This window comes from Indicator indicator, chromosome 20 (genome assembly GCF_027791375.1).
Source record: "Indicator indicator isolate 239-I01 chromosome 20, UM_Iind_1.1, whole genome shotgun sequence".
Taxonomy (NCBI): domain Eukaryota; kingdom Metazoa; phylum Chordata; class Aves; order Piciformes; family Indicatoridae; genus Indicator; species Indicator indicator.
In genome coordinates, this window is record NC_072029.1 from 13,683,520 (window position 1) to 13,710,309 (window position 26,790).

General features: G+C 37.2%; 1 protein-coding gene across 1 annotated transcript in view; it reads left to right on the forward strand.

Moving 5' to 3' along the window:
- Positions 1 to 26,790, forward strand: part of PTPRN2 (protein tyrosine phosphatase receptor type N2) — a 592,229-nt gene that overhangs the window by 144,667 nt on the left and 420,772 nt on the right. Inside the window, exon 3 of the mRNA XM_054390032.1 lies at positions 2,099 to 2,212. Coding sequence (XP_054246007.1) covers positions 2,099 to 2,212 — 114 coding nt within the window. The remainder of the gene's footprint in view (positions 1 to 2,098; positions 2,213 to 26,790) is intronic.

The following is a 26,790-nucleotide window of genomic DNA, read 5'->3' on the forward strand; positions in this document are numbered from 1 at the left end:
CTTCTCCACTCTCCTAGTCCTGCATTTAGCAGGGCAGAGGCTATTTGTGATTGCAGCCTCTTCAAAGCTTATTATGCCCATATTTCAAGTACAAAAGCCAAAGTAACTTGCAGTTTCTCCCTGAGCAGTCCCAGTGTTTTTGGATGGATTGTATAATGCAGCTCAGACTCATGTGCTAGTTGTTAACGCTAGGGTTTGTATTATTTTTTTCTATTCAAAGGCAGTAGGCTAAAGGTTTCTGAAAACTTTGGTTTTAGAAAAAGAGGCTGTCTCCTTCAGGGTTTGTGAGCAAATTAGCTTTTGCATCCATGGCGTTTTATTTAAATGATACTTAATACAAAAAACTTTACTTAGTGCTAAATTTGTATCTTTTCTGCTCTCTAAAATAAAATGATAGTTAAAGGTATGATATCTTTAAAAAAATCATGGAATATTAATTGTTGGTGTAAACACAGATTTTGTCCTAAATGTTAATAGCCATTAATGGTAGTATTCCAAAATAGAGCTGGTTTTTTCAAGTTAGATTTAGTTTTGAACAATCTTGCTCTTAAACCCTAATCTATTTTTTGTTTTTTGGTCCTTTCACAATGAGGACATTATTTATTTCTGTTATCCATCCATTTACAAATGACTGATATTTATATACTTTGCTTATTTCCAATTGCAACAGACTTTTAAATGGAGATGAATATTTATTCTGCTGTTAGGCTGCTTTTTACCTTACATGGCAGAAAAGCAAGCCAGTTCTGTGTATGTGGTTTCTAAATTAAGTCTAGTTTCAAAAAACAACAGTAGAAGCAGAGGTAAGTTTTTAATTTGGATTAACTTAATTTGACAGTTGTAAATGACAGGAGGATTGGAAAGGCAAAGAAAGAAGTTGGCTAATTTCAATGAGGTATTTGTATTTAACAGTGAAGGCTAATAATGCCCTTTTTTTTGCATCTTGGATTGGTTTATTTTCTTTTATGCCATTATTTGTGTTTAGTGAACAGCTGGGCCAGTAGTTCCCATTTGTGGTCTTTTAGCTCTCTGAAGAAGCAGAGGAAGTAATGGACGTTTGCAAATTAATAGTGACCGTTATTTTCTGCTAATCTGATGTAGCTCTCCTCTTTGAGCAGAGATGTAATATCAGAGCAGAAGTAATTACTGTGTTAAAACTAGTTCTGCAGGAGAATATTTTGCTAATTAAACTTGTTGCATTCAAATTGCTTCCTTTGGATCACTATATAGAAGAGAACTGTTTTGAACAATAAATGAAACCACTTTCTTTCTCAGAGGCCTAGAATTGCAGATGGTCAGATTGTATGTGAAGCACCTAGGCTCTGAATAAGTCTTTTGTATGAAAGAGAGAAAGGTAATTTGAATGTTTGAACTCCCCGTTCCTCCCACACATACACAGGAAGCATGTCTCAAAGTGAACAATTCTCTAAATAAAGACTAATAAGAAGCTAAATTAATTAGAAGGTGTGATTTGAAAAGACATTGATGAGAAGAGTCTGTCATTCTAGACAAATGGAATGGAGCTAAATAAATTAGGCCACATTAATATCTCATTGTTCTGTGAGCAGCTTTCTTTTATTGCATTCATTAGAGGGTACTTCTTGAAATGAGCCTTTACTAGCCATTACAGATGCAGTTCTCATTTACCAATGCCTAACACACAGCTCCTGCATTAAAAACGTTTCAGTAAGCCCTCATAGTTTTTGCAAATGAATACTTATATTTCTGGATGCTGCACTTCATCTGCAATGTAGCAGGCACTGAACATTAAGTTTTTTCCCACCAAATTGCCAGTAAAGAAGTCTTACATCAAAAGACTTGGGAGGCAGAAGCCTGAATTTACTTTAAAGTAAACTGCATGCATAACTTGTACAATAGAATCTCTTCCAACTAATATTCTTTCTAGTGTTTATTTATTTTGATAGAAAATACCCTGTCTCGTGACTTCAATAGCCCTTTGATAGGTTTTTTAAGTGTCTTTTAGAAGGTTCCTTCAGTATATAATTGGGATACATTGGAAATGCGCATCTCATAATACATTTTCTCCTCTCAGAAAATGAAATTTATATTTTCCCTTTTCTTCTTCTCTCTCCTGCAGATGGAATATTTGGGAGATGTCAGCGAGTGCCAGTAATAGACATCTATAAATATGACATTTCACCCCCTGTTCTTCAGCGCCTAAGGATCATCCTGGAGAAGCTCTCACAGAGAGGTATAGTAAAGTTCTGGAAGAGTATAACTTGTGCTGGGGGTTACAATTACTTTGTGCTCCCTCTGAGGTGAGACCTTTGTACGTTTTTGAGCGCTGTGTGTTTCAGGCCCAGTAGTGCAGACTTTATAAAAGTGAAAAGGCCTTCTAATTCCCTGAATCTGCAACAAGGGCTGGGTGAAGCAATTTCAGGAGAGGTGCTTCCTTTCTGTGTAGTGCAAGTCTGTGACTGCCACTCTATACAATAGAATTTTAACATCTATGAATGCTGCTGTCATAAATAAACTAGCAGGAAAGGAAAATAATTTGCCATGTATACTTTTGCACCGCAGCGTATTTCAAGGTGTGCAGGCAGAAAATGCACAACTTCTAGTTAGCTAGAAACAGTTCTTAACTTTCTAGTGAACTCAAATAAGCACAACAACTCTGATTTCATTACATGCTGCATCTACTCTGTTCCTTTTAATTTTTATTCAGCTTTCTGATGTTAATCTCTGTGCCATTTCCAAGGCTGGAAAGGATGTTCTGGCTTCTGAATGGCATAACTTCAACTAAGAAATCAAAGCTTGGATCAAGGGAAAGCCAATAATGAGAACAAACTTTTTAGGTGCTAATAAAGGAAATAAACCTCTGTCGCAGACAGCCGCAGGATCAAGAAATCTTTGTAATCTAAACTGTTTCAAGAGAATTGTTGGAATCGTTAATTTTTCATTGGCATCATCCTTCTGGGCGTTTGTTTCTAAATATTTTCCAATTACCATCTCAGTTACAAACTGGCATTACTGTATTAGCGCGATCCTAGTTTAATTATGGGGGAAAAATTGATTTCTTGAAAGTTAGTTCACAGCCATGCATAATCTGGACTTCTAGTTTAGAAACCACTGATTTAGAGGATTTAAAAAATTTCCGGGGATTTACTTCCCATCCAAATGAAGCAAACTCAGCAAAACTTGATTATATTAACTGCTGGTTGATTTAACAGTTACGTGTGAATAGTACTTTTTGCTCTTTCACTTGTCATTTTCTAAAGGCTAAGTTATGCAAGCAAGTTTTATGAAAATACTATTTCATCAGGGCAACACCGTGTGAGTGGAAAAGCTAGTGTTTGCTCTCTGGATATAGTGTAGAAGTAGGAGCAAATTCATTGCACTAAGACACGTAAATTGATATTTAAACTGATCATATCTGCATGGACAAACAGCACTCAGTAACATTGCCTGAATATTGATGCTGAGTCCTATATGAAGCTTCCTCCATGGGGCTGTCAGAGTTGAAGGACCTGCAGGAGATTCAGGTTTTTTTGGAGGGGCACATGTAGAGGCTGATGGAATGCTCCAGGCCATCTCAAAAGAAGCTTACCTGTGCCCATCACCCTGACTACCCTAAGATTTTAGTTAGTTCATATGAACTGATGTGATCTCCCTCTTACTCAGTGCTTCTCTGATCAATAAGCCAACCCTTCCTAGGATCTCTGTGACTACCAGCCCGTCTCCCTGGATGTATTTGTTGTGGTAAACTGCAATATGTTTCTTTTAAGGCAACTTGGGCATTGAAATTTGGACATGTCTCCTTTTTCATAGCAAGAGAATCAGAAGGAACACACAGATTGAAACTGTTGGTGAATTAAAGCATTTTTTCTTTTATCTTTTCTTACTCATGACATTTAGATGTGCATACACAAATGTCTATATGGTTTGAGCTGATATATGACTTTTGCAAGCAATTTTGGTGGCCTGTGGGTATCTCAGTAAAGGGGATCTTAAATATATCTGTAAAAGATAATAGAATGCTAGAATGCTATTGTTCAAAAGATTGATAAAATAGTTCTGGTTTTTTGGTTTTTTTTTTGTACTCTCAGTATCCTCAGCAAATTCTGAAATGTTTGAGGACAGAAATATATAAAAAGTAGAATCAACACGAGCTATCAGATTAATGGATTACTGACACCAGGCTGCTCAGAGAAGGCTGCTGTTTGCTGCTGCTATCAGATGTAACACATTCAGCCCTCAGGTCTTGTTTTCTGGCTGTGATGGTCACTTGCACAGTTCTGCAAATCGTGTGCAAAACATCATGTCCATTTCTGCAGTGTAGATACGCAAGACATTGTAAAGACCACTGAAATGTTTCTGGTAACCTTAATCAAGGGCTTCATTTTTTCATATGACTTATTTCCTTTATGTATGTAATACTATGTTCTTCTTGTCCTCTCCAAAAGAGTACTGGATAGATGTGCTTGGGATGCCATACTTCCCTGCAAGGGATAAGAAGCTACATTTTTTTCTTTTTTTTGTAAACAGCAGGACAGATTTCTCTTTGAAGTCCATGTAGTAGGTCTCGTGATAAGCATAATTTTTAGCAATGTCTATATTGAACACTTTCTATTTTTATTAGGTGTTTATACGGTTAAGGGCTAAGTATTTTGGAGGCTACTGACTAGGTTCTTATTTATTTATTTTTCTAGTGTGACCTGGTTTTCCTTTTTTGCCTTCTCCCTGATGTCTCCTTGCAGTGTAACTGGTATCTTCTTCTTTTCCTAGCAATAGTTTTTTTGAAAGCTATTTCCATAGAATAAAAAAAAAAAAAGTAAATTCATAAGAATTCTTGTGAAACTTACATCCTTTTTCTTTTCTGTTTGGTGATGACTTCTGAGTCATGCCTGTATTTGAATCATAGTCCAAATGGAAGACTGTGTGGTCAGGTGCCATAAAACAAAGGATAACATGATATGAATAGAAAATGCTATTTGTGATTATGCCAACTCAAATGTTTACAACAATAGGAAAGCATATGACAGAGGCTTAGATGAGTGACACACCTGATGATAATCTGTTTAATAAAGGACTTTGACTAAAATTGAATTCAGGTTTCATAATGCTATAGTTTTTATGTCTTCTTTACACATTGACTCTATCTTTCTCTACACTGTCTACTAGTAGATTGATGATAGAAGTGAATGCCTTGGAATATTAGTTTCCTACTAAAGAAATGATCTGTTAGCATTCAAATACCATTGTTCATGGCATTTTCTCTCACACTGTCCCTGAGTCAATCAAATCTTTTAAAATACCCTCCATGAAGAAGGTTTTCTGAAGATTCAGTTTTTATAAATGCGGTCATCTATATGAGAAAGGACTTTTTCACAGTTGCTGAAACGTGATGAATCACTTTTCCAAGTTGATTATGCTACAATTTATGGTTTATGAGGAGTTGAAAAATTTCTCATTGTCTGATAAATAGGACAATCAAAAGGATGCTGCTTGGATACGACTAAACCATTTGAAATAGAAAATGAAGGAAATATCAGCATAGAAGGGTGAATGATTAGTCTCTGAAGGAAATGGAAATACTTATTCCTATGGTTAGTCTTCTGTGTTCGCTTACCCAGCTTAGGAAGGTAAAGTGATTGCATCACTGTGGTTCTTGGCAAGATTGTAGAAACAGTTTCATGCTGATGGTTGACCTGTAACATGAGAAACATGGAAAATGAGATAGGAGGACTAATCATGATATGCTATAACTCAAGGATGAATGCATAAATAGCACATGAAATATCAGCATAAGTAGTAATAAAAGTGAACAGTAGTATTTCTCAACTTATTTACTCGAAGAGGCATTTACATGTGTTTCATAGAATAGTTTCTAACCAGTGATTCAGACTATCTGAGAACGTAGTAGCAACTCTGTGAGAGTGCAGCTGCCATAGCAATGAGCATTACTTGATGGAAGAGCAGAGATGGAGTTGGGGGCACACAGTTACTTAAAGACATCTGAACAAAAGTGTTTCCTCAGGGTCACAACAAACGCCCATCTAATTTAGGATTCTGCCCCTGAGTGTGGCCACTATATAGGGGGAAAAAAATACAAGGAAAGTTTAAGCCTAGAGAAGCTTTTCCAGCATTTGTACTTTCTCAGCATTATGTGTTTGGTGGCATATGGCTCTCCTGAGCTGGAAGTTGTGTATTTGTGTCTGTTGTATGCCCTGTGGACACTGTTTCTAGCACAGTTTGACAGGACACTGTCCTAGAAGCAGAGCATGTTAGACTAATAATCTGTAGTTTAGCTTCTGTCTTATGTTTTACTTAAATTGTAATTCAAGTACAGGTGTTGTGACTTTACTGCAGAAACTGTGCAGTGTGACTATTTGAAAAACAAATCAGGGAAAAGTGTTTTGTTGTGCTTACCTAAATTGGAGTCATTATTAAGCGATTCCTGAGTTTACGTCCTGCTACTTAATTTTTGCTATAACACTTTCTTGTTGAAAACTTTACTTTCAAAGAAAGCAATTTCTTTCACACTGTTGTGAAGAAAGTCTTGCTTAAGATACTCAAATATCAGCAGTGTTATTAAGAGAAGCAAAAAGAGCGGGATGCACTTTTAAATTAATTTCACTCAAGTGAGCAAGTTATTCTGGAAAGGCTCATGGGCTATGAAAGTAGGCAACAGATTTACAGACTGTTTTGGGAAAAAGAAAAGGGGAAAAAAAAGGGAACTTTTTCTCTCTTGTTTGTTTCCTTTGCAACCCAGGAAGCTCTTGACAGGAGAAAAAATATTTGTGCTAAATTAATTCTAACCAGTTAAGTGTAAGGTGATTAATATAACTTTGCTACAAATAATTTTATACTCTTACAGCAAATTTGTTTTACAAAATAAATTTACAATCAGTTACCTTGAAAATTGAAATGAATGTGACTTGTCACATGCAGCTTGTGAATTACAAAAGGGTTGCTAAATATTTCAGCCAGGACTATTTTTCAAAGCAAAGAATCATTTGTTACTGCAACAAAGGTAACAGACTTGAAAGTAAATCTTTATAAGCTCAGTTTTGAAATAAACTTAAAAGGAATAATGCAGTTCTTGCACATATTTGCAAGGTGATTATCACATCATTATGGAGGTATACAGAAACCTGAAACTAGGAGAGGTAGGGGAAAGCAGGTTTTTCTTCAAATTCAAATATTGATATAAGGGAAGGCAAACTCTTCTTTCAGCCTTCAAGGGGAAAAAGTTTTACTTGAAAAGAGCAGTGCATTTACATAAAATTTCCCAGGCATCAGTGTGCTCCAGACATCTGTGTACAGAGCATCTGTGTCCTAGATGGCTGCTGAGGCCAGACATAAACCCCCATGACATGCCACACTGGAGGAACTCAGCCAGGGCTGGACATATATATTTACCTTCTCTTGGTTTCACTGTCACACTGCCTTGACTTTTTGGCTCAGTGGACAATAACACTTTGAACAGGCTGGAAAAATCCCTTTCTTTGTTAAGTGCATCATTGATATTTGTTGGTCTTCAAAGGCTGAGTTTCAGAAAAAGAAAAAAAAAAAAGAGATCTATTTATAAAGCAGCAGAAAGAATACAATTTGAAATATATTTTTTTAACACCTGTATGTTGCACAGCAAAGAACAAACAAATAAATAAATTCTTTTTTATGTGGTTCATTGTATAGCTGCTCTGCTTACCAGACATAATCTGATATGGCATTGACTCACTCTTTGGGGACATTTGTGAAAAATGTTCTTTTCAGGAAAGTGGTACTTACGAAGAATGCATTTGCATTACAGAAATCATTATAGGAGCAGAGCAGATACAATGTACTGTGGAAAAGATATTAGAAAGTACAGAAGAAAACTTTTAATACGTATTTAGTTTTATCTGCATTAATAACACTGTTTTGTAAGGTTTTATTGCATTTGAATATTGCCTTTTGGAAAACGGGTGTGTCATCCCAGTAGCATCATATTCCTTTTGTTTAAAATAAATAAATAAAAAAAAGAATAAAAAGATAAAGCAGAGCTTTTACTTGTGTTTTTCATAAAATAACACATTAAGTAATATGTTTGATAGGAAGGAGAAAAGGTCTGCGTGCCTCCTTTCTGTCATGTTCTGTCAACTAGCAGTGACAACTGCTGACTGGGATCAGGATGTATCAAGTTCTTTGTGGCCCAGATAAATTTATAGCTTTTATTCCAATGGAAACACAGAAACTAGTGATAATATAATGCAAATATTAAAGGCTGTTGATCAGTTCCTGGCCTTGCCTCCTTTGTTTTGAAGATCTCTGCCTCACCTCATGGATTTTTAACCTCCTCATTAATGCTTAGTCTTTCCATGGATCTCTCAGTGCTGACTCTTCCACACTTCAGTGTTTTTCTGATCTTTGAAGTTTGGAGACTGTTTCGGTTTCCTCATTCTGTGGAAGAAGCTAAAGATGTCACTTGGACTTGAGTGAGCAAGTTCACCAGGCTTCCTCTGGATGGCCTTGCTCCCAGCACTAGGGTTATTCATTAACATGCTGCCCTGTTAATAATGTCACATGTGGCTTTGAACTTAATACTTATTCTCTTAGACCATTTTTTTTAGACAATCAACACCTTTCACTGGATTGGGCATACTGGGTTTGTAGTGATGTAGGTACATAAAATGTTTTTAAAGCACACTTGAAAATTCAGCAATCAAATTGCAATTCATTATCAGTTGTTCCCACACGTAGAATATCAGCAAATATCAATTCAAGCATGAGATTACTTCTTTAGCTGCTGTGTTCTCTAATAATGCTACTTTTGGAAACTGTGAATAACAATATGGCATATCCAAAGTAATTATGGCATTTTGTACCATTAATCTCTAATTATAGCTAATTTACATATTCAACACAAAACTTTATTTAATTTTTTCATAACTGCACTACCAGTATTTTGTTCCTTATTTGGATTTTTATTAGGGAATTTGTTTCCCTTTTCTATTTCTGTATTCATTGCACATCCTTACCTACAGCTTTTATCTCTACATGGCCTCTCATTCTTTTATGATATCAACTCTTACTTACACCTAGTATTTGACATATTTTTAACTTTATAGTAGTTACTTCAAATTCTGAAACGTTTAGGCTTATTTTTTTCCAATTCATGATTTTAATCTTATTCATACAAGACCTTAACAGGTAGATTGTGTTCTTCACAGTACACCATGGTATCACTGAAGCTCCACTTTTAGTAATTAGTATGAATTCTCACAAAAATTCTCATTTCCCTTTGCTATACAGAATATGTAGAATATATATATACTTTTTTCCATGTATGTAGATGTTTTCATTCTTTATCTCACAGTTTAGAATGCTTCTGACAAATTTAGCATTTTCTTGCAAAGTCTGGATGTTACTAGATTTCTATTTTAGTTTGTCGTGTTTTCTTTCATGCTGATTCTTAGCATATCCTCCTTTTATTTTGCAAGTTTCTCCTTCTGTTTTGTTTTGCCTGTAAATGTGTGTATGATCATGGACAGTGCAGTTCACGATAATAAAATCCTACTTCCCTTCCAACACTTGTCCATTACTTAGTTTTCTCTTTTGAAGCTTCCTTCCAAAAAGAACTTTCCCAACATTTTTAGTCTTTTATTGCAATTGCTGTGTGGTTTCTAATTAAGCATTGCACAGACCTGCACTGCATATTTAACTAAAGTGTCCCAGATCTTTTAGGAAGGCTTTGAATACACTTTCTGTGTTTGACTTAGCATATATCAAATGTATAGTTATTAAACTATTTTTTCCCCTTTTCCTTTGTTTTGAGGTTTGTATGGATTTTATTGAATGCAGTATTTTCACATTTCTGTAGCATGGTCAGGTAATTGATTTTTTTTTTTTTTCTTTATTCTACTTGTGAGCTACCCCATAACACAAAACTTGACTCAGAAAGTTTAAGACCACAGAGTCTGTGATATTTTTAGAGTCTGCCTAAGCATCCTTCTGTTGTCTGATACGCTCCTAGAAAGCTGTGTTGAGCCTTGAGATGCTCCTTCATATTCACTATTCTATTACCTTTTTATTTGACTGATAAAAACAGTGCTGTTAGAGATGTAAGAACTATCTGTCCATTTATCACTCTCCCTTGTAGTAGCTTTTTTGTCTGCCCTCAGTTTAAACACGATTTGACCAGACTTGAGCTTTTCATGTGTAATAAATACAATGAAATACTTTTCTGGATAACCACTAGCTACACAGAGGAACACCAGGGCGTTAGTGTCACTGCTGGGGTAAAATCAGCTGTTACCCATTTGTTCAGCAGCAGCTGGCTCTTGCATGCCTACTGTCCATATGCTAGAGGGATGGGATGTTTATCCAAGCTGGAGAGGTGGGTGCAGGTGAACCTCATGAGGTTTAATAAGACCAATGCACCTGGGCCAAAACAATTCTCATTATAAATACAGGCTGGGGGCTGAGGTGAGAGGAAGCAGACTTGTGGAAAAGGACTTGGGAGTTCTGGTGGGTGAGAAGCTGGGCATGAGCCAAAGAATGGGCACTTACAGCCCAGAACGTGAATTGCATCGTAGCCTTCATCCAAAGAAGCGTGGCTGGTGGCTCAAGAGAGGTGATGCTGCCACTTTGCTCTGGTAAGACCTCCCCTGGAATACTGTGTCTGGTTCTGGGGCCTGCAATGCAGGAAGGACACGGACCTGATGGGGTGAGTCTAGAGGAGGGCTGTGAAAATGACCATGGGGATGGAGCACTTCGGCTATGAGAACAGGTTGAGGGAGCTGGGGTTGTTCAGCCTAGAGAAGAGAAGGCTTGGGGGAAACCTAATAGCAGCCTTCCAGTATCTGAAGGGGACCTACAGGAAGGCTACAGTGGGGCTGTTTACAAAGGCCTGCAGTAATAGAATGAGGGGCATTGGTTTGAAATTAAAGAGGAGATTTAGGCTGGATGTTAGGAGGAAGCTCTTTACTGTGAGGGTGGTGGAACACAGAAACAGGTTGGCCAGGGAGTTGCTTGAGGCCCCATCCCTGGGCATATTCAAGGTCAGGCTCAGCAGGGCTCTGAGCAGCCTGATCTAGTGCAGGATGTCCCTGTTTGCTGCAGGGTGGGTTGGACTAGATGACCTTTGGAGGTCTCTTCCAACCCAACCCATTCTGTGATTGTGCAGCCAATGCATTAATTCTGTATTTTGGAGCCGGTCATACCCAGCCTCAGTTTTACCCATCTGAGAGGGCAGGAAGGCTACCTGAGACACATGAAGAGAAGACACAGACATTGCAGAGAAGTGCACAGGGGGTGGTACAGGGGAACACCATAGGTGCTATTCTGAGCTGAGCATTTTATTAGACATGTGAGCTCAGCGTGCTGGCAACCCTCTTTTATTACAAAAGGAATTGACTAAAAGGTCAATATCTGTTCACAGTGAAAAAGATTTTTCTGCAAAATTACTCATCCATGCTACTGTATAATTTCATTTGGTGTTGTCCTTATATGAAAGGTTTAATAACTGCAAGTCAAATAATTAACATTAAATAAATAGAAGTGCTTGGAGGAATCATAGAAATGCTGCTTTGATGGAGTAGGGAAGGTTATCTAGTTCAGTCTCTGGTAAAGCAGGAAAACTGGAGACTATATCAGATTGCTTAAGTCTTGAAAACCTTCAGGGAATGGGATTATAAAACGGTTCATGGTTTACCTGAAGTTTGATGTCTTTGACTAGCCCCTGAAAGAAGCAGCTCTTGCCACCTGCAACCTAATCCTCATGGTTTTTGCCCCTTTTTATTATCAGCCAAAAGTAAGACTGCTGTCTTTTCAATTTCCCTCCATGATGCTGTGGGCTGTGTTGGTGGTGGCTAAGGTCCACATGTAGCCAATTCTTCAAAATTAAAAAAAGCTCCTATGCTATCTCTTCTTTTGGGTTATATGGCTCAGGTTGGTAACTTTCTGTTGGACCTTTTCTAGTGTCGCAATTCCTTTGCTGAACCCTGACTGGGTGAGAACATGGGCATGGTACTTTAGATGTGGCCACATTACTGCTGAGTAGAGTGGGTAATGCCTGCTGCCTGCTCTCTTAATGTAGCCCGATATGGGTTACTAGAATCACTTGTACCAGAAAAGCAAGGCAAGAGGCACTCCTTGGGCCACATCACCTGCTTTGTAAACTATTCAGTGTAAGTAAGTACTGAGTTGAGGAGCATTACTTTTGTCCATTTTTACAAGAGTTGCTAATACATTTTGCTTTCTTCCCTTCTCTATCCCTTTCGTAGTAGCAGCAGCAGACTTTAGCACTCCAGCTCAGCCTTTTCAGCTTCAGCTTGGTTAGTTTCAGGTCTTTCTAGGTAGACCCTAAATGAAACATGTTAATTTTTGGTAATGTTATAGCTGGTGACGTTCAACATGGTGTCAAACATCAAGCTTTTCATTCTGTTTATAGTTATTAGGATTTAGCAGGCACCTAGCTAATAGTCACATCCAAGATGTTAGAGGGATTTAATAGTAGCCAATACCGCAGGACGATGTACAAACCATCCTCCTAAATCAAAAAGGTACATGATCAAAAGGTCAGTTATTTTGTTTGAGTACAGACCTTTTATCTTTGCAACTCTTCATGAAATAGCTCTGTAAAATTCCCACTTTCCCAACTGAGCAGCAGTGTAAATATACGAGGAAGCTAGAATTGCAGACCAAAAAGACACTCTATTTCATCTCCTGTCCCACAAATATTAGCTGGTAGTGCAGCACTTCCCTGGGCCTTTGAGGCCTCCCAACTAGTGCTGACTTGCCCAGGTCCTTACAGAGGTGCAGCACACTGGAAGTTTATTCCTGTGCAGAGACCTCAGCTGGTCATCGACCATATTGAAGCTCTCCTGAATGTTTGCTTCACTTTTTGCCAGGGTAGGTTCTGGACAGCTTCGCCACTGTCGGACTTCCAACCCCTCCATCTCCTCCGGGTTACCCACTGCTCCTGGAAGCTCTTTTTTCCATATGTTCACAGAGTGCCAACAATTTCTTCTTATCTTGGGGTAGGGTTGGTGCAATATATTTGTGCTAAGTGGCGCTTTGTGCCTATTCCACTCAATCTCCTCCTGGCATCTCCTGTAGATTTTCTTTTAAAAAAGGCAAAATTTTAGTTTGTAGTTTTCTTCTTTAAAAAATAATACTTAAACTCTTCAAACAAATATTTGGTATTTATCATCCTTAAATTTTGAACCTGATAGACTTACTTTTATCCTCATTTCAGAAAAGACTTTACATATACTGACTCTAGGAGTATCACCAGAGACTCGCTGAGCAAGGAAGTACTTGCTAAGGTCAGCTTTATGTGACTTGGGCCAGCCACTCCCAGTAGAAAAAAAAACAGGGATTAAAAAATTCATTAAGTTTAAAATTGTTCACCTAAACACTTCATAATATATTTATGAATAATGAATACTTTTTACATAAGTGAGAAATGAATTGGAAACAATTTATAAATAGAAGGAGGGTTAAACTCACCACCTAATGAAATCATAATGAATAAGTCAATCAGCCCTACACAGGAAAGAAAATACTTTATATTATGTTTTGAGTTAAAGCTTTGACATTACCAGCAATCTTCATTGGAAACTCTGCAAGACTGGGCATTAGCATATTTTTACATACATGTTGGAGAGGAAACGATAAAATATTTTTCTCTTTCCTTCCATCAAAGTGAACTTTGTTTGGACACGGCCTGCAGGCTTGAGCAGAGGGCAGTGAATGCTTAGAGAGCAATACACTGAATTTAAATTTAAAATTAAAATGTTCATCAATGCTGAAAACTTCTTACTACCATATTATTAACCTATGAGGTAATTCGACCAGACAAAAAAAAAGTGGCCCGTGTGAGCTGTTTAAAATGTGAGAATTTTCTTTAAGGTGAGAATGGCATTAGAAAGACTGGATGCCAAAATCAGTTCAGAAATGATGAAAGCACACTTGAGCCCATCTCGGTGGAACTCAGCTTTTTTTTCCCCTTGTGGGCATTACAAAACCTGTCTGCTTTTAAATTTTAATTAAAACTTTCATTAGTTATGATCATCTAATCTTTCCTTTCCACCGCATAGTCTGATCACTATGTATAAGTATCTAAAGTTTAATCTACTTCTGGTCCTCCTAGGTTTGACAGTCTAATTAAGTGCTCAACTTTAGCACTTACTATATAAGAAATCCCACTTCATGTTTCAGTGAGATTTTAGATAAAATTGGTCACTTACCTGTTCTGCTTAAAATCTTTCTAAATAATGTTATTGTTTCATCTTTAGTACTGTATTCATCTGCTTTAGGAACTAACAGATCTCCTTCCTGTGTTATGCTGGAAAATCTATTTGAAGGCTTAGCCAAGCATTGATAGTAAGGCGTTACTGACATTATACTAGGTTGCCTTAAAGATGTATTTTCAGTATCAAAATTAGTGTATAAAAATATGTGAACATACAAACATTAGTTTTAAAACTAGTGGCTCATGCTTTATAAAATCTATGCTAGTTTTCTCCCTAGCAAGTGGTGTCCTGAGAGTTTTCTTTGTTATTTCTCACACATGACCTTGCTCTTTTCTTTGTTTCACTGTTCTTCGCTTGTCTTCTGTCTGGGACTCTGCCCTTCACCTAATCCCAGGTTCCTTGTGACTGATTGTTCTCCACTGAACTCTGGGAAGAGATGGCATTTGTTTCATTCTTAGGCCAGCAGCTAATCACTGCAGAAAGCCCTAGCATAAGTCTACTGTTTCCTCTTAAAGTAGATCTTCTTCCTTATGCTTCTTCGCTCAATCTGTAGGCAGGTGATCCACATTCTGATGCTGCCAGCAGAGATGATAAGCATGGAGATGTTATTTCAACTTCATTGATAGCAGGCTTAAATTTGCTGTATGGGGCACCATCTTGAACCAAAGAAATACAACAGGGTTTGCAAATTTGAAAGGCTGTTAATCCTCTAGCCCTTTACCTCCCCTTCTCTCTGTCCTGTTCTGTTTTTAATGACAGTTGAGTCCCAAGATGGTGCTTCAAGCACTTTGCTGCCCTGGGTTGACTCTGCTCCAGTTGTGTGGTTGGCATCTATCTCACGTAGCTGTGAGCCTGCAGCTTCTGACTACTGGGGCTTTATTTGTAACTGGTGGCAGAACAGGCACTGTGAAATTTCAGACAACTGGTAGATGAAGTGGCTTATCCTAGATTTCACTGCCCATGTTGCTTAGCTCTCCATTGACTAAGGAGTCCACATCAGCTCACCTCTGCTGTTTCATTTAGTCAAATGAATTTTGTCATTTATGTCTCCCTGAACGCAGTATTTAAGTGCAGCCATGTTCCAAGCCCTATGGAGAGGTGTTTAGAGGAATTAAGTTGCACTTTAAGGATAAGTACCTTCTAGTACAACTTTAATAGTCTTAACGGACTGAACAGAACCTGAGAAACAATTTCAAATTCCCAGTGCCAGGGTCAATGAAAGAAAAATAGAAATCACCTTTGCTGCGTTTTGCCGTGGCCCGTGGTCTTGCAGCATTTTAATTACTTTTCTGAAGTCCTCTGGGTACTCCTCAGTTATCCTTGTAGCAGCAAAGAGCAACTAATCAGTGCTCAAATTCTGACCTTTGCTGAATAGCAGGTGCTTGGGTAATTTCTAATCCTGCTGTGTTATTTTGGCATAAACTATTTTTGTGCAGCTCATGCTAGACCATATCCTGGATTTATTTTGAACTTTAGTTTGACAGGTTTTGGTACGGGCCCTTGCCTGACAGCTGATTGTATGAACTGGCTTCACTGGGCTTTTAGCCCTGACAACATTCTTGTGATCTTAAAATCGCTGTTGTTTTATACATCACCACTTTTCTTTAAACTAGGGACAAGATAAATGTCTTTACATGTGTCTTATTTTCTAGTGAGTCCGTGTCGCATGGTATTATTTTCCATTTGCCTTAAACCAATACTTGAAAACTATGCAGTAGATTACTAGGATCTTTCAGAATGTTTGTCTTGGGGTGGGGTGTGTGTGTATGTTACAGTTTGAAAGGGGAATTTTAGCCTAGTCCCTGACTGCAGAGACTGAAAGTAAAAAAAAATTACCATTGGATGCAATAGGAAGATAATAAGGTCTATATAATTCCTTGGATTGCTAATGGGAATATAGAGCAGAGGCATAAACAGTTCTTTCTCTCTTCTTCTGTCACTTCTGCTTGCAACTTACCTCTCTTTCCCATGGCCTTGTATGGAGTATCTCTGTTCTGACTACTGTGTGAGGTAATGGGAAGGAGGGAGGGAGAAGGGGAGGAGGTGAACGGGTCCCGTTGATCCGTCCATGGGGATCTGAAGAGTTTCTGTGTTGTTTATAAGTTGTAAATATACATATATATTGTACATATAGTGTATATTTTGTCCATACTCATTGCATTTCATATTTCTAGATTGTAGTTTGCTTGTAAATATAGCTTCATTTGCTTCCATTCCAAATTGAGCTGGTCTGGCAATTTTACTTGGAAGGTAATTCTCTCAAATTAGTTGGGGGCAATTTCAACCCATCACAGGGGGGAAACCCTATCTTTTTGGTAACAGATCTCTTGGAATAGTCAAACTACAATATTTTCCCTCTTAGAAAGTAGGTCTGGAATGTCCTTATTGAATATGATTTCATTAATTTCAAAGTACAGCAGCTGTCTTTGTTTCTCTGTTAGGCACTCTGCTAAGACTACTGAAAGCATCAATTTTAATAATAAACCCTGCTATTTTAGAGGCTTTCATGTCCCTGCTGGTTTACTGAACAAGTTGCAGCTGAGGGTGGGTGATGCTGAGAATGAAATGGCATTGATTTTCTGTATTTTGTCATATAGGAGTCGTCTTTTGAGATGTTTCTGTTTATTTTCAGTGTTTTTTTTTTTTTTTTCCCAAAGATTCATGAGAATAAAAGGAAAATACTCAGAAGTACAAATTTAGGACAGTGAAATCAAAGCATGCTTGAACACACTCACGCACACACATTTCACTTATTTTCTGGAGGATTTTTGCTAACACATTGAAAAGCTTGGGTGAATTGGATTTTCCAGGCTGTTTTACAGTAGTGCAACCATCTAGGGCTTGAGATCAAAAGGCAAGAATTAAAAGTATTTCGGTTTCTCACATGGATGACTGACCAATAAGCTAATAAGCTCTTCCTTTAAAATAAATTTGTGCAGAAGTGTAGCAATACTTGTTTTGGGAAGCAGGATAAATATGACTTTTTGAAGTTATGCTGCCAATGACTAATGCCCTAGCCTCTGCTTTAAGAACCAAGCTATAAGTGTAATAGCTTTTCTTGATCTGTTTTTACTAATACAGTTTTTAAAAAGAATTTTCTTTAACCTGCTCTCTCTCTTTAGTTTTTCAACTGCTTAAATAATTTCACAAATGTATTTATATAAAGAACTGGTTAGCTGACTTGTATGTTCTCTGGCTGTATGCTTAGGTGAGTTGCTTTTACAGCTGATGCAGCTTTGGCCATACAATACAAAGCAAGCAACAAGTGGAACATATATGTTGATTTATGCACTGCAGAACACTGAATACCACAAAAAAGAATTTAAACAAAATACAGAAACTCAGAGTGATGTCACCAGCCCTGAGATGGGAGAAAATATCCTGAGGCTATTACCCTGTTATAAATGCTCGTGTGGACTTAAAATTTTCTTCCTGGTGCTTGCTGTATTACTCAATACTCTGAATAATGTATCTTACTACATTTTTAATATATGCTTTTAGTTTTTGGAGGATTCATCAAGTGTCTGTCTCTATTTATGAAAAAAAATATTGATCTGAGATTGAATCATAGATGTATAGAGAATGATCAACAATCAGTCTCCTTTTCTACTTTGCTAGGATGTCAATTAATGGATGTAAGTTCAATATTTCTAGGTTTAGTTCTCATATTAAGCACAAGTGCTGCACAAGTGATGCTTATGTTAAGATTCATGGAATGCATACTACAGCTCCTATAAATAAGAGATTTAAGGAACTTTAGATCAAATTGAAGTGCATCCTTCATCTCCAGGCTGCAGAGTTGCTCAGCTTGCTTTTGCTGAGTGAGTCAGTCGTTGCAGAGTGTGTATATGCTTACAGGCCACAGAGCTGGTAGGAAGCTAATTTTTGTCAGTGGGTTTACTGTAGCTGGACCATGTACAGCATATCCATTCTATCAGGGTTGGTCTTACACAGCACTAGTTAAGGTTATATGGCTCTTTGTGATAGTAATTATTTTATAACTTGAGAATTGTAAAAATTATATTCACAACCTCTTTAATAATTTTCATTAATGTCTGTATCTATTTGCTTTATTATGAGTTAAAGATGAAGGCTCTTTGGAACTTTGGCTATTTGCATTACATACAACATACTGAGCATTGTGAACTTGGTCTGCAGTAGGTCTATTCAAAGAGGAGTCATTGAAGCATCTCAGACTCTGTTTTGCTTCCCTATTTCACACAGGGTGCAGAATAGAAGCCAACTTCTTGCCATGTATTGGCAAAGGGGGGGTGAGAACTTTGTCAGAAAATACCTGGAAGATGCAAAATCCACAATCTCATCATGTAGCTGTGTTTTCAGCTACAGCTGAGCTTTGTCTGAAATAAACTTTTATTGTTATTACCCCATGGCAGCAGAACACTCTTGAATTTTCACATTGGTTCCTGTTCTCTTTAAGCTGTTAGTTCAGCTATTCCTGCAGACTGAAGGAAAGTATCCAGAAGTGATTGTTTTAACCAGCTAACAAGTCTGGGTAGGTGTAGAATCCCATTGCTCTGGGCTGGTAAATGATGAAGAAATGCAGTATTTGCTCATTCAGATGATTCATCTAGCTGAAAATTCTCCTCTGACAGTAATTGGTAGCAGATATTTAGGGATAGAGGGGAAGGAGCATAAGATACTGAGCAAGTACAGGATAAGCTTTTTTGTAGTGTGACTTCTGATACTCAGTAGTTTAGACACTTTACAATTCTTATATATTACAAAGGAAAAACTATTTGCAATGCACAGAAGCAACTAAAATACTAACGTTAAAGCAAAGAAGCTGCAATCTATGATGAAGTAGAGGAAAGATGAGCAATTATTGCAGCCAGTCAGCACAGTCAGTGTTCCCTTAAAGGTCCTTTTGTAGATCAGTGAGATTCAGTCTCTTTCTGAAATTCAGTTTGTGAATATTAGAAATGTTTTTTTTGGAATATTGTCTTTCCCCAAACAAACAAAAAAAAAAAAATCCGTATTATTCATAATGATTCTTGAGTTCTCTCAAGATAATGATACAGCACATTTCTGGGATGGCTGTCCTTTCATTCATTAAAACACCTCTTGACATCCCTCAAAGGAGCCTGAATTATTCTGAAGTAGAGCCACAGCTGGGAAAAGTTCTGCTTGTACAAGGACAAACATCTCACTGGTGCGTGAGCCCAGGGACAGCATGCTGCCTACTCCACCTTATTCCTTAGTTGTAATTACTGCAGTATGACATAAATAAAACCCAGAGCTAGTAATTTTTATCCTAATGTTTTATGGTCTATCAGGAGCAAACTGCTTTTATTAAATGGAGCTAACTGGTTTCTTGAAGTCAAATTGCATGATGCATTTAAGATACGCAAGCTAGTGATACGTTTCATAGGAGGCTCATTTCAAATTTTCACAACGCTGGCCAATGAGTCAGTCTCATCCACAATTCTCAGGATATCACATAGACATTTCCTTAGTATCTTCTGGTTTCTTACTTTGGCTGTGTCACCACTGATTCTCATGAATTTTTGATGCATCGTATGTTTGTGCTTTTAATGGAAAAGAAAACATTAGCACCTTCTGCTTTTGGTAGGGAAACAGATGGGCTGATTTTGCTGAAATGATGACGTTGTGGAATAGAACAGGAAAGTTTAAGAGCAAAACTGAATCTGCCATGGATCTGTTTCAAATCCTGTTTTGGCACCCCAAGATTAACTCTGATCCAGCTGTGGAAAGGAACCAATTATTTGCCCCTTAATCTTTTGCAAACTGAATTCCTGGAAGCTGCATTCCATCTGCCTTGAAATCTGTGTCTTGGCTTATTTTTCACTAAGAAATGCTACAGCCTCTAAAGATGGACAGCTTTGGGATTCAGAGTGACTATGCCATATGATACATCATTTGACTGTTAGACAAGCTGGTGTAGTGTGGGTTTTTTGTTTTTTTTTTTTTGTTTTTTTTTTTTAGCAGAAACTATACTTAGTCTAATAAGTCCCTTTACCCTTTAATTTCTTACATTGCTTTTAGGTAGTATCAAATTCTTGCTGCATTGAAATGCTGCTGTTGGCCTCATCTCCCATTGCTCTCTCATTTATAATGTTTTATACTGAATTTTCATTACTGTAGGAAAAAAGGTTACTACACCCAAAAGGGGTGGGTTTTTTTTTTTTTTTGTGGTTTATGTTTTTTTTTTTTTTTTTTCTGTATAGAGATAATGTGAAGGCTGGTGTTTAGGTAGAATTTTCTTGGAAGTCTAATATTAGCAGAGAAGTGGTGTGATCCTGCCCCACTGTACTCTAGCTGCTGCCTCAAAACATTTTAGCAGAATTTGGGCTCATTGTGTCTTCCTTGCTTATGTTCTGTTTGCGATCATTGCTGTGGGATGTTATTTTGGACAGAATGCCTTTTTAGGATGCTTTTTGGGTTATCTACTAGCTCTTGAGAAAGATGACTATCTGTTTATATTGTAAAAGGTGATCTTCTGAAAGAATTTTCATCAGATTTTTGCCTTATACATTTTTGAAGAAGCTGAGCTCACAGAAGGGCAAGACTTGCTGCCAGCATACTCTGCCTCAGCTCTATTAAGAGAAATGATAGAGAAGGTGGCATTAATTCACTTGATGCTGTCCACAACAGAACATACACATCACGATGAAAGATGCTTCGTTATCTCTTTGGGTTGGGGAGGAGTGTTAAGTATCTCTCTTCCTTATGTTCAGATACCTCATAAGGATCTTCTAAATACATGTTGCCAGGCAAATAATGTGAATCTGAATTTGTTTTGTTTCTGTGTTCCTGTTGAAAAAGCAGGTTCATCTAAATGAGGCAGCACAAACATGAAACAGAGTGGTTAGGCTTAATGTTACAATTTATGAAAAAAATCATAACTGTCAAAGACTTAAAAGGTTCAGTGTCTGCTGTATCACACATTGCCTGCCTCTGCAGGGGGAGTCAGGGCAGCGTATTCCAGGAAAGCAAAGAGATAAAGGCAGTATTGAAGTTAGAATCCTTCCTGAGAAGAGGGATTTATCTTAGAAGGTTTACACTCAAGATTGGCTGACACATCACTAAGTCCATCTGCGTTTCCCCTACTCCTCCTGATTTTAAGGTTTTCTCACATTTAAAATGTTTTGTTTCCTTTTGTAGTATGGTAAAATCTGGGCACTTTTTAATTTTCAGCATTTGTACTCTCTATCTCTGCTAGATAAAGAATTAATGTTATCCTCATTTTACAGATGGGATGTGAAGGACTAAAGGGGCAGATTCAGAGATATGTAAATATTTATATTTCCATTGATTTCAGTAGCAAGTCTCCTAATATAAGATGCTTAAATATGTTTTTGGTCATGGACCTTAGTGATTAGCTGAGATTTTACAGGAAATCAGTAGTGACACAGGGATCTGAATCCTTTAGTGTTCTTTGAGTTCATCTTTTGTGTAGTATGCTTGCTGGGATTATGTGAAGTCTAAGCCTTCTATTCTCACCAAGCTGGTTTTAGCATAATGGGACAGAGGTGGAGAAAGCTGCTTTGTTAGCTGTTTGCCTTGGGCATTATAAAACAGAATTGACTTTAAGGAAGCATTTACAAGTGACCTAGTGCTTACTGGGAGATGGCCACTGCTATTGGATTAAAAGCTAGAGGAGATGAGGTTTCAGGACAGAACTAAAAGTTCTCTGTACTGTTAAAAGAATCAGTATCACAAGAATTGAGTGGGGAGGGGAGGATATAAGGGGAAAGTAGAGATTAGGTAAAAGTGATAATTTCTGAATATTTATAACATCTTTTGTGCTACTGCATAGTTGAAAACAAAGGAGGTGGAGACTGCATTCATAATTAAACTCTAATTCTGCAGATCAGAGGGCATGGTGTCCTGTTTGCACTATCTGCTTTTCAGGACAACATATGGTATGATTGATACTGGCTCTAAAGGGCAATCCTCATATGGCTGTAATGATGGAGATGTGAATATGGTATCAGTTCTCTAGGGAAAACTATAAATTTAACATTGGGGGATAAAGTGAATACTATAGCAATAAAAAGATATTGCTGCTATTTTTGTCACTTGTGCACTGACACTCACAGTTTTGGCAATAACATGCAGGTCAAAACACCTTCCCAAATGTGATGAAGAACTGTTACTCCGTTCTTCAGTTTCACCAACTGGGAACAGAAATACGATTTTAAAAATAAATAAGGTCTCTTGCTTCCACTTTGATGTAAGGGCTGTTGGTAGGGTGACAAAGGTTACTTGAATTAATTCTGGAGAGGAATTTAAATGCCAAAAAACCAGGATAATGATAATTACATTGATTGTTACAGGAAGGATATTTTCTTCCCCTGCATGAAATGAAATAGTCTTTTCTGGGTTAAATATGAAAAGGAAGAGCATAGGAAAGGCTGTTTTCAAAAACAGTATTGAAAAAAAAATAGTGGATAAACCCACAACTATAAAAAGCTGCCTGCCATCAAATACATCATCTCTGGGTTCAGAAAGATAATACATGCCAAAGGGCTACCAATTTGGACTGAGGCTGGCTTATTCCTAAGGACAGCATTTTTATTTTTTTTAAGTTCTTTTAATCTTGAAAGATAAATTAATTACTTATTCAGTATCTATATCTCTATGGTATTGCTGTAGCTGTGATGAACACAATCATGAAAAGTGAAGCAGACTTGCAGACCGATTATTTTTAAACTGCAAGCACAAAATTAAATCAATTCCAAACTCTACAGTATTATCATAGTGCTTAGAAGTTCTGTCTGTGGACTTTGTTTTGGCTACCGAAGTACGGAAGCAGTATAGACAGAATCTGGAGAACCTCCAAGTTAAGAGACAACAGCTGGATCCTGAAAGAGCACCGTTGCAGCATACAGAAATTATGAAATGATATGGGTCAGTATGTAGGCAGTAATGTGATCTGGCAGGAGCCCTGTGGATATGAGGAAAAGGGGATATGTCTTTGCATGTGTAAGTCATTCTGTACAGACTTGGACGTAGAGGTTTAGGCAAGAATTTTAGATACCTCAAGTCTTATATATACAAAGTTTTTTTTTCTCAGTCACTTTTGTACTCCCTAAATGATTGGTGGAAGGAAATCAGTAAGCTATACACAGGGCTTCTGCTTGATTTTTCCCTTCCATTGACTGTTCAGGAGAAAACTGAGAACTTACCTGGGGATTTTAATGGTGTAAATTCAATACTGTAGCCTCATTACCATTCTGTTATGGATTTCCTTCATCCAGTATCTTGATATTACCACTTATAGCAGTAAAATTGTTTCAGTTTAATAAACTAAGTGCTTAATAATGTTTAGTTGGAGAAAATCAAAAGTGCATGCTAATGCCACTGTATTGACAACCCTTCATCCTCGCAGCTGAACTGCCTGTATTTATGTTGCCGTTCAATGGGAGGTTCTCTAAATGTTTAAGGCTGAAGCAGAGGTGAAGACATTTCTGTCAGGTCACTGCTGCTTAATTAGACAATGTTGCTTTCAACAATTCTTCCCAATAGTTATACTCGTCAAATAACAGGCTTTTCCAGTGACTTGGGTACATTATGGCTTGTAGAACATAGTCTCCAGTCTACATATTGCTAAAAATTCAGTATACAGAGATTCAGAATTAGAATTCTAAAAGTCTCATTTTCAGTGAGAAAACTGGCAGTGTAAAGAATTTTTGTTTGTCTAATTTTGTAACATGTTTGCAGATATTTTTCAGAAATAAATTTTATATGTTGCTAACTAATTGGTTGAGGCTTGATTGACAGACCAAAATATTTTTAACTGCAAATCTAATTTAAATCTTATTTCATCTGTTCTAGAGAAGCTTGACTGATTATAAAGGTATTTAGTTTCATTGCCACACAGTGCACATGGTCTTAGTGCCACTCAATCTTTAGCTGCCTCTTCAAGGCCATCAGTGGAAATCCTGAAGTGTATCAGAAAGTAATAGTCTGACTACAAGAATTCAGTGTCTCACCCACAAATAGCAATGACAGAAGTTGAAGAATAAGACAGCTTAGTGCTAGTCTCCTTTAAAAATACACCTTGAAATGAAATAAATGTTATCATAAGGTAAGTGTCAAGATAACATCTATCAGAACAAATGTTTTAGAGTGATGGTGGTAGGAATTCATCTCTGGACTATAACCAGCTTAGATTTACTGCAGGTGATCTGAAGTTATGTATTGTCATATGATTTAGGCAGTATGAAAGAAGTCAAAAGTAAGTTAATATCAGTTTGAGTGATCTATGCTTTGGAGCAAGAGGTAATACAGGTTTTGTGACAGTTGATATACTTGGAAAAAGTGGACAAGTTTCTGATATGTCAGCCTTTCTTCTAAAGTATAAAGGGCAGGGACTAAATAGGCATAGGAGCTGAACTGATGTGCTCCTAGATGAAAGCACATTGTCAAGGCATTTATGGAATTATGCTTTGCTGTTTCCTGTGCACTAACTGTTTTGTGGTTAAGGCATTAACTTCTGATGTTGACAGTTGCTAGAAGTCACGCAAGCCTTTCTGGAGGAGAGAGAATGGCTCTATGTGAGTGTTAGGAAAAAACGTTTCTGTTCATGGAATAGTAATGAAAATTGTGAATGGATCAGAGAAATGTGCTGGTTCATGTAAATCTGTGTGCTTTATTACCCAGGGAGGTGGGAAAAATCCTATTTCTTATTAGTTCATCTAAGTATCTTATTTTTGTCAGTAGCAGGACAAGATAGGCAGCATGTGGTGAGTCATAACTGAGTGCTTATAAGAGGTGCTGGACATTTGCTCTGTCTCCTCAAGCTGCCTGGTTCACCTTTTATTGCCTTTGCTAAAATTGTCCTGCATGTGGAAACCTCCTGAAAATGGATATTGGTAGGAGTTTCCCATCCAGTATGGCTCCAGCAGAGATCCACTGTGTCAGCAGGAGAGCAGAATTTAACCCCTGTTCATATAGCTCCTTTCTTACTAAATGAAGATATGCTTTGAGAAATAGAATACATTTGACACTGTATTTACCATTCATGTCTACTATGAACAGAATTATTTTATAGACAGACACATTGTTCTCTCACATATTAATTTTTTTAAACGCATTTCACTTCTGCTGACATGCCATTAAAATTCAACATTTAAATGTCACACTTTGGCATGTAATTTACTGTCATGAAAACAACTATGGATTTATTTTCTGGTGAGATTCTCATTTAGTATTGAGCAATATGTCAAAACCAAAAAGTGTCGTGATTTTTTTTTTTTTTTTTAAAGAGGGGAAAAAGGAGAAATCACCAAATGGTATGGAATATTTAAAATTGCCTCCATTGATAGGAAGAGGTTTAACAGCATTGGGTTTGTTTTGTTTTTGCAACATGGAAAAGGCAATATAATTGTTCTGGTGGATTGGAGTTTACATATAATTCTGAGTCAGTTGAATTAATAAAAATGTAAGGGTTAATTATTGAAGCTAAATTCAGTCAATTCTTGAATGGGAGACTACCAGTAATAAAGTGAAGATGCTACACAAAGCAGTTGTTTTGTTACTGTTCCTTTTTATCTTTCCTTCTTTCCAAGTCTATTTAACACTAAACCAATAATCTGGCATGGCTCTAAAGGGGAGTGTGCTGTTTCAAGCACAGATGCCACTGTGAAGTATAATGCCTTGATCCCCTCTGGATTTTAAAGATGATAGACACCTTTTGCAAGAAGGAGAATATAAATTTCAGTGACTGACATAAACTTAATTTAGACAATTTTCTTTCCTAAATTCCTCCCACACCCGTATAAAATCCATTAGATTTATTTAATCATTGTCCTTATCAGCTGTTCAGTTTTGCTTTATACTATCAGCTAGACACTCTTTCAGCCCACACAGGTCAACATAACTAATCTCAGCTAAAAAAGTGCTACAGTTTCGCAGTGCTTTCATATTAAAAGCTGTTGGTAACAGTAATAAAAATTACTTTATGCTCAATACTTTTTGATTTTGAAATTGACCTTTTTTCTTTATGTAGAAATCACTAAAATGTAAAAGTGGAACCAAACAGCATATTTGTTATTTTTTTTAATTTTTTTTTTAAATGCAAACTATTTTCCATGATGTGCTGTAACATATCTAATAAGAGAGCGTGATTACTTTCTTAGTTAATGTTATATTATCTTCCAGGCTTCTGTAAACTTTCCGCCCAGGTGATTTATCTTTTTTTTTTTTTTTTTTTCCCCCCCTCTGGTTTTCATTTTTACTGGAAGCTGTAACAGTATGCATACATTTGGTGTGGCTACACAGCAGATTGTCATGTGGAAAGTATTTCAAAAAGATTTTTAGTAACATTTTTCTTTGTCAGGTTACCTATTCTTTCAAACAGCCCTTTTAGAAATTCTGTTAAAATGTGTATGTCTAGTGTCAAGAGCATCAGGTACAGGCAGGGATGAGCAAGCGTTCAAAATGACCTGTCATTGCAAGAGGCAAGTGGTAAAGAACATTATGCCACTTTGAAAGAAGCACCTATCTGGGTTAAAAAGCTGTAAGAGCTCCTGTATGGAAAAACGGGGGGAGGGGGGTGGGGGGGGGGGGTGGGGTGGGAAATGCATGACTAGAATTTTTTTTA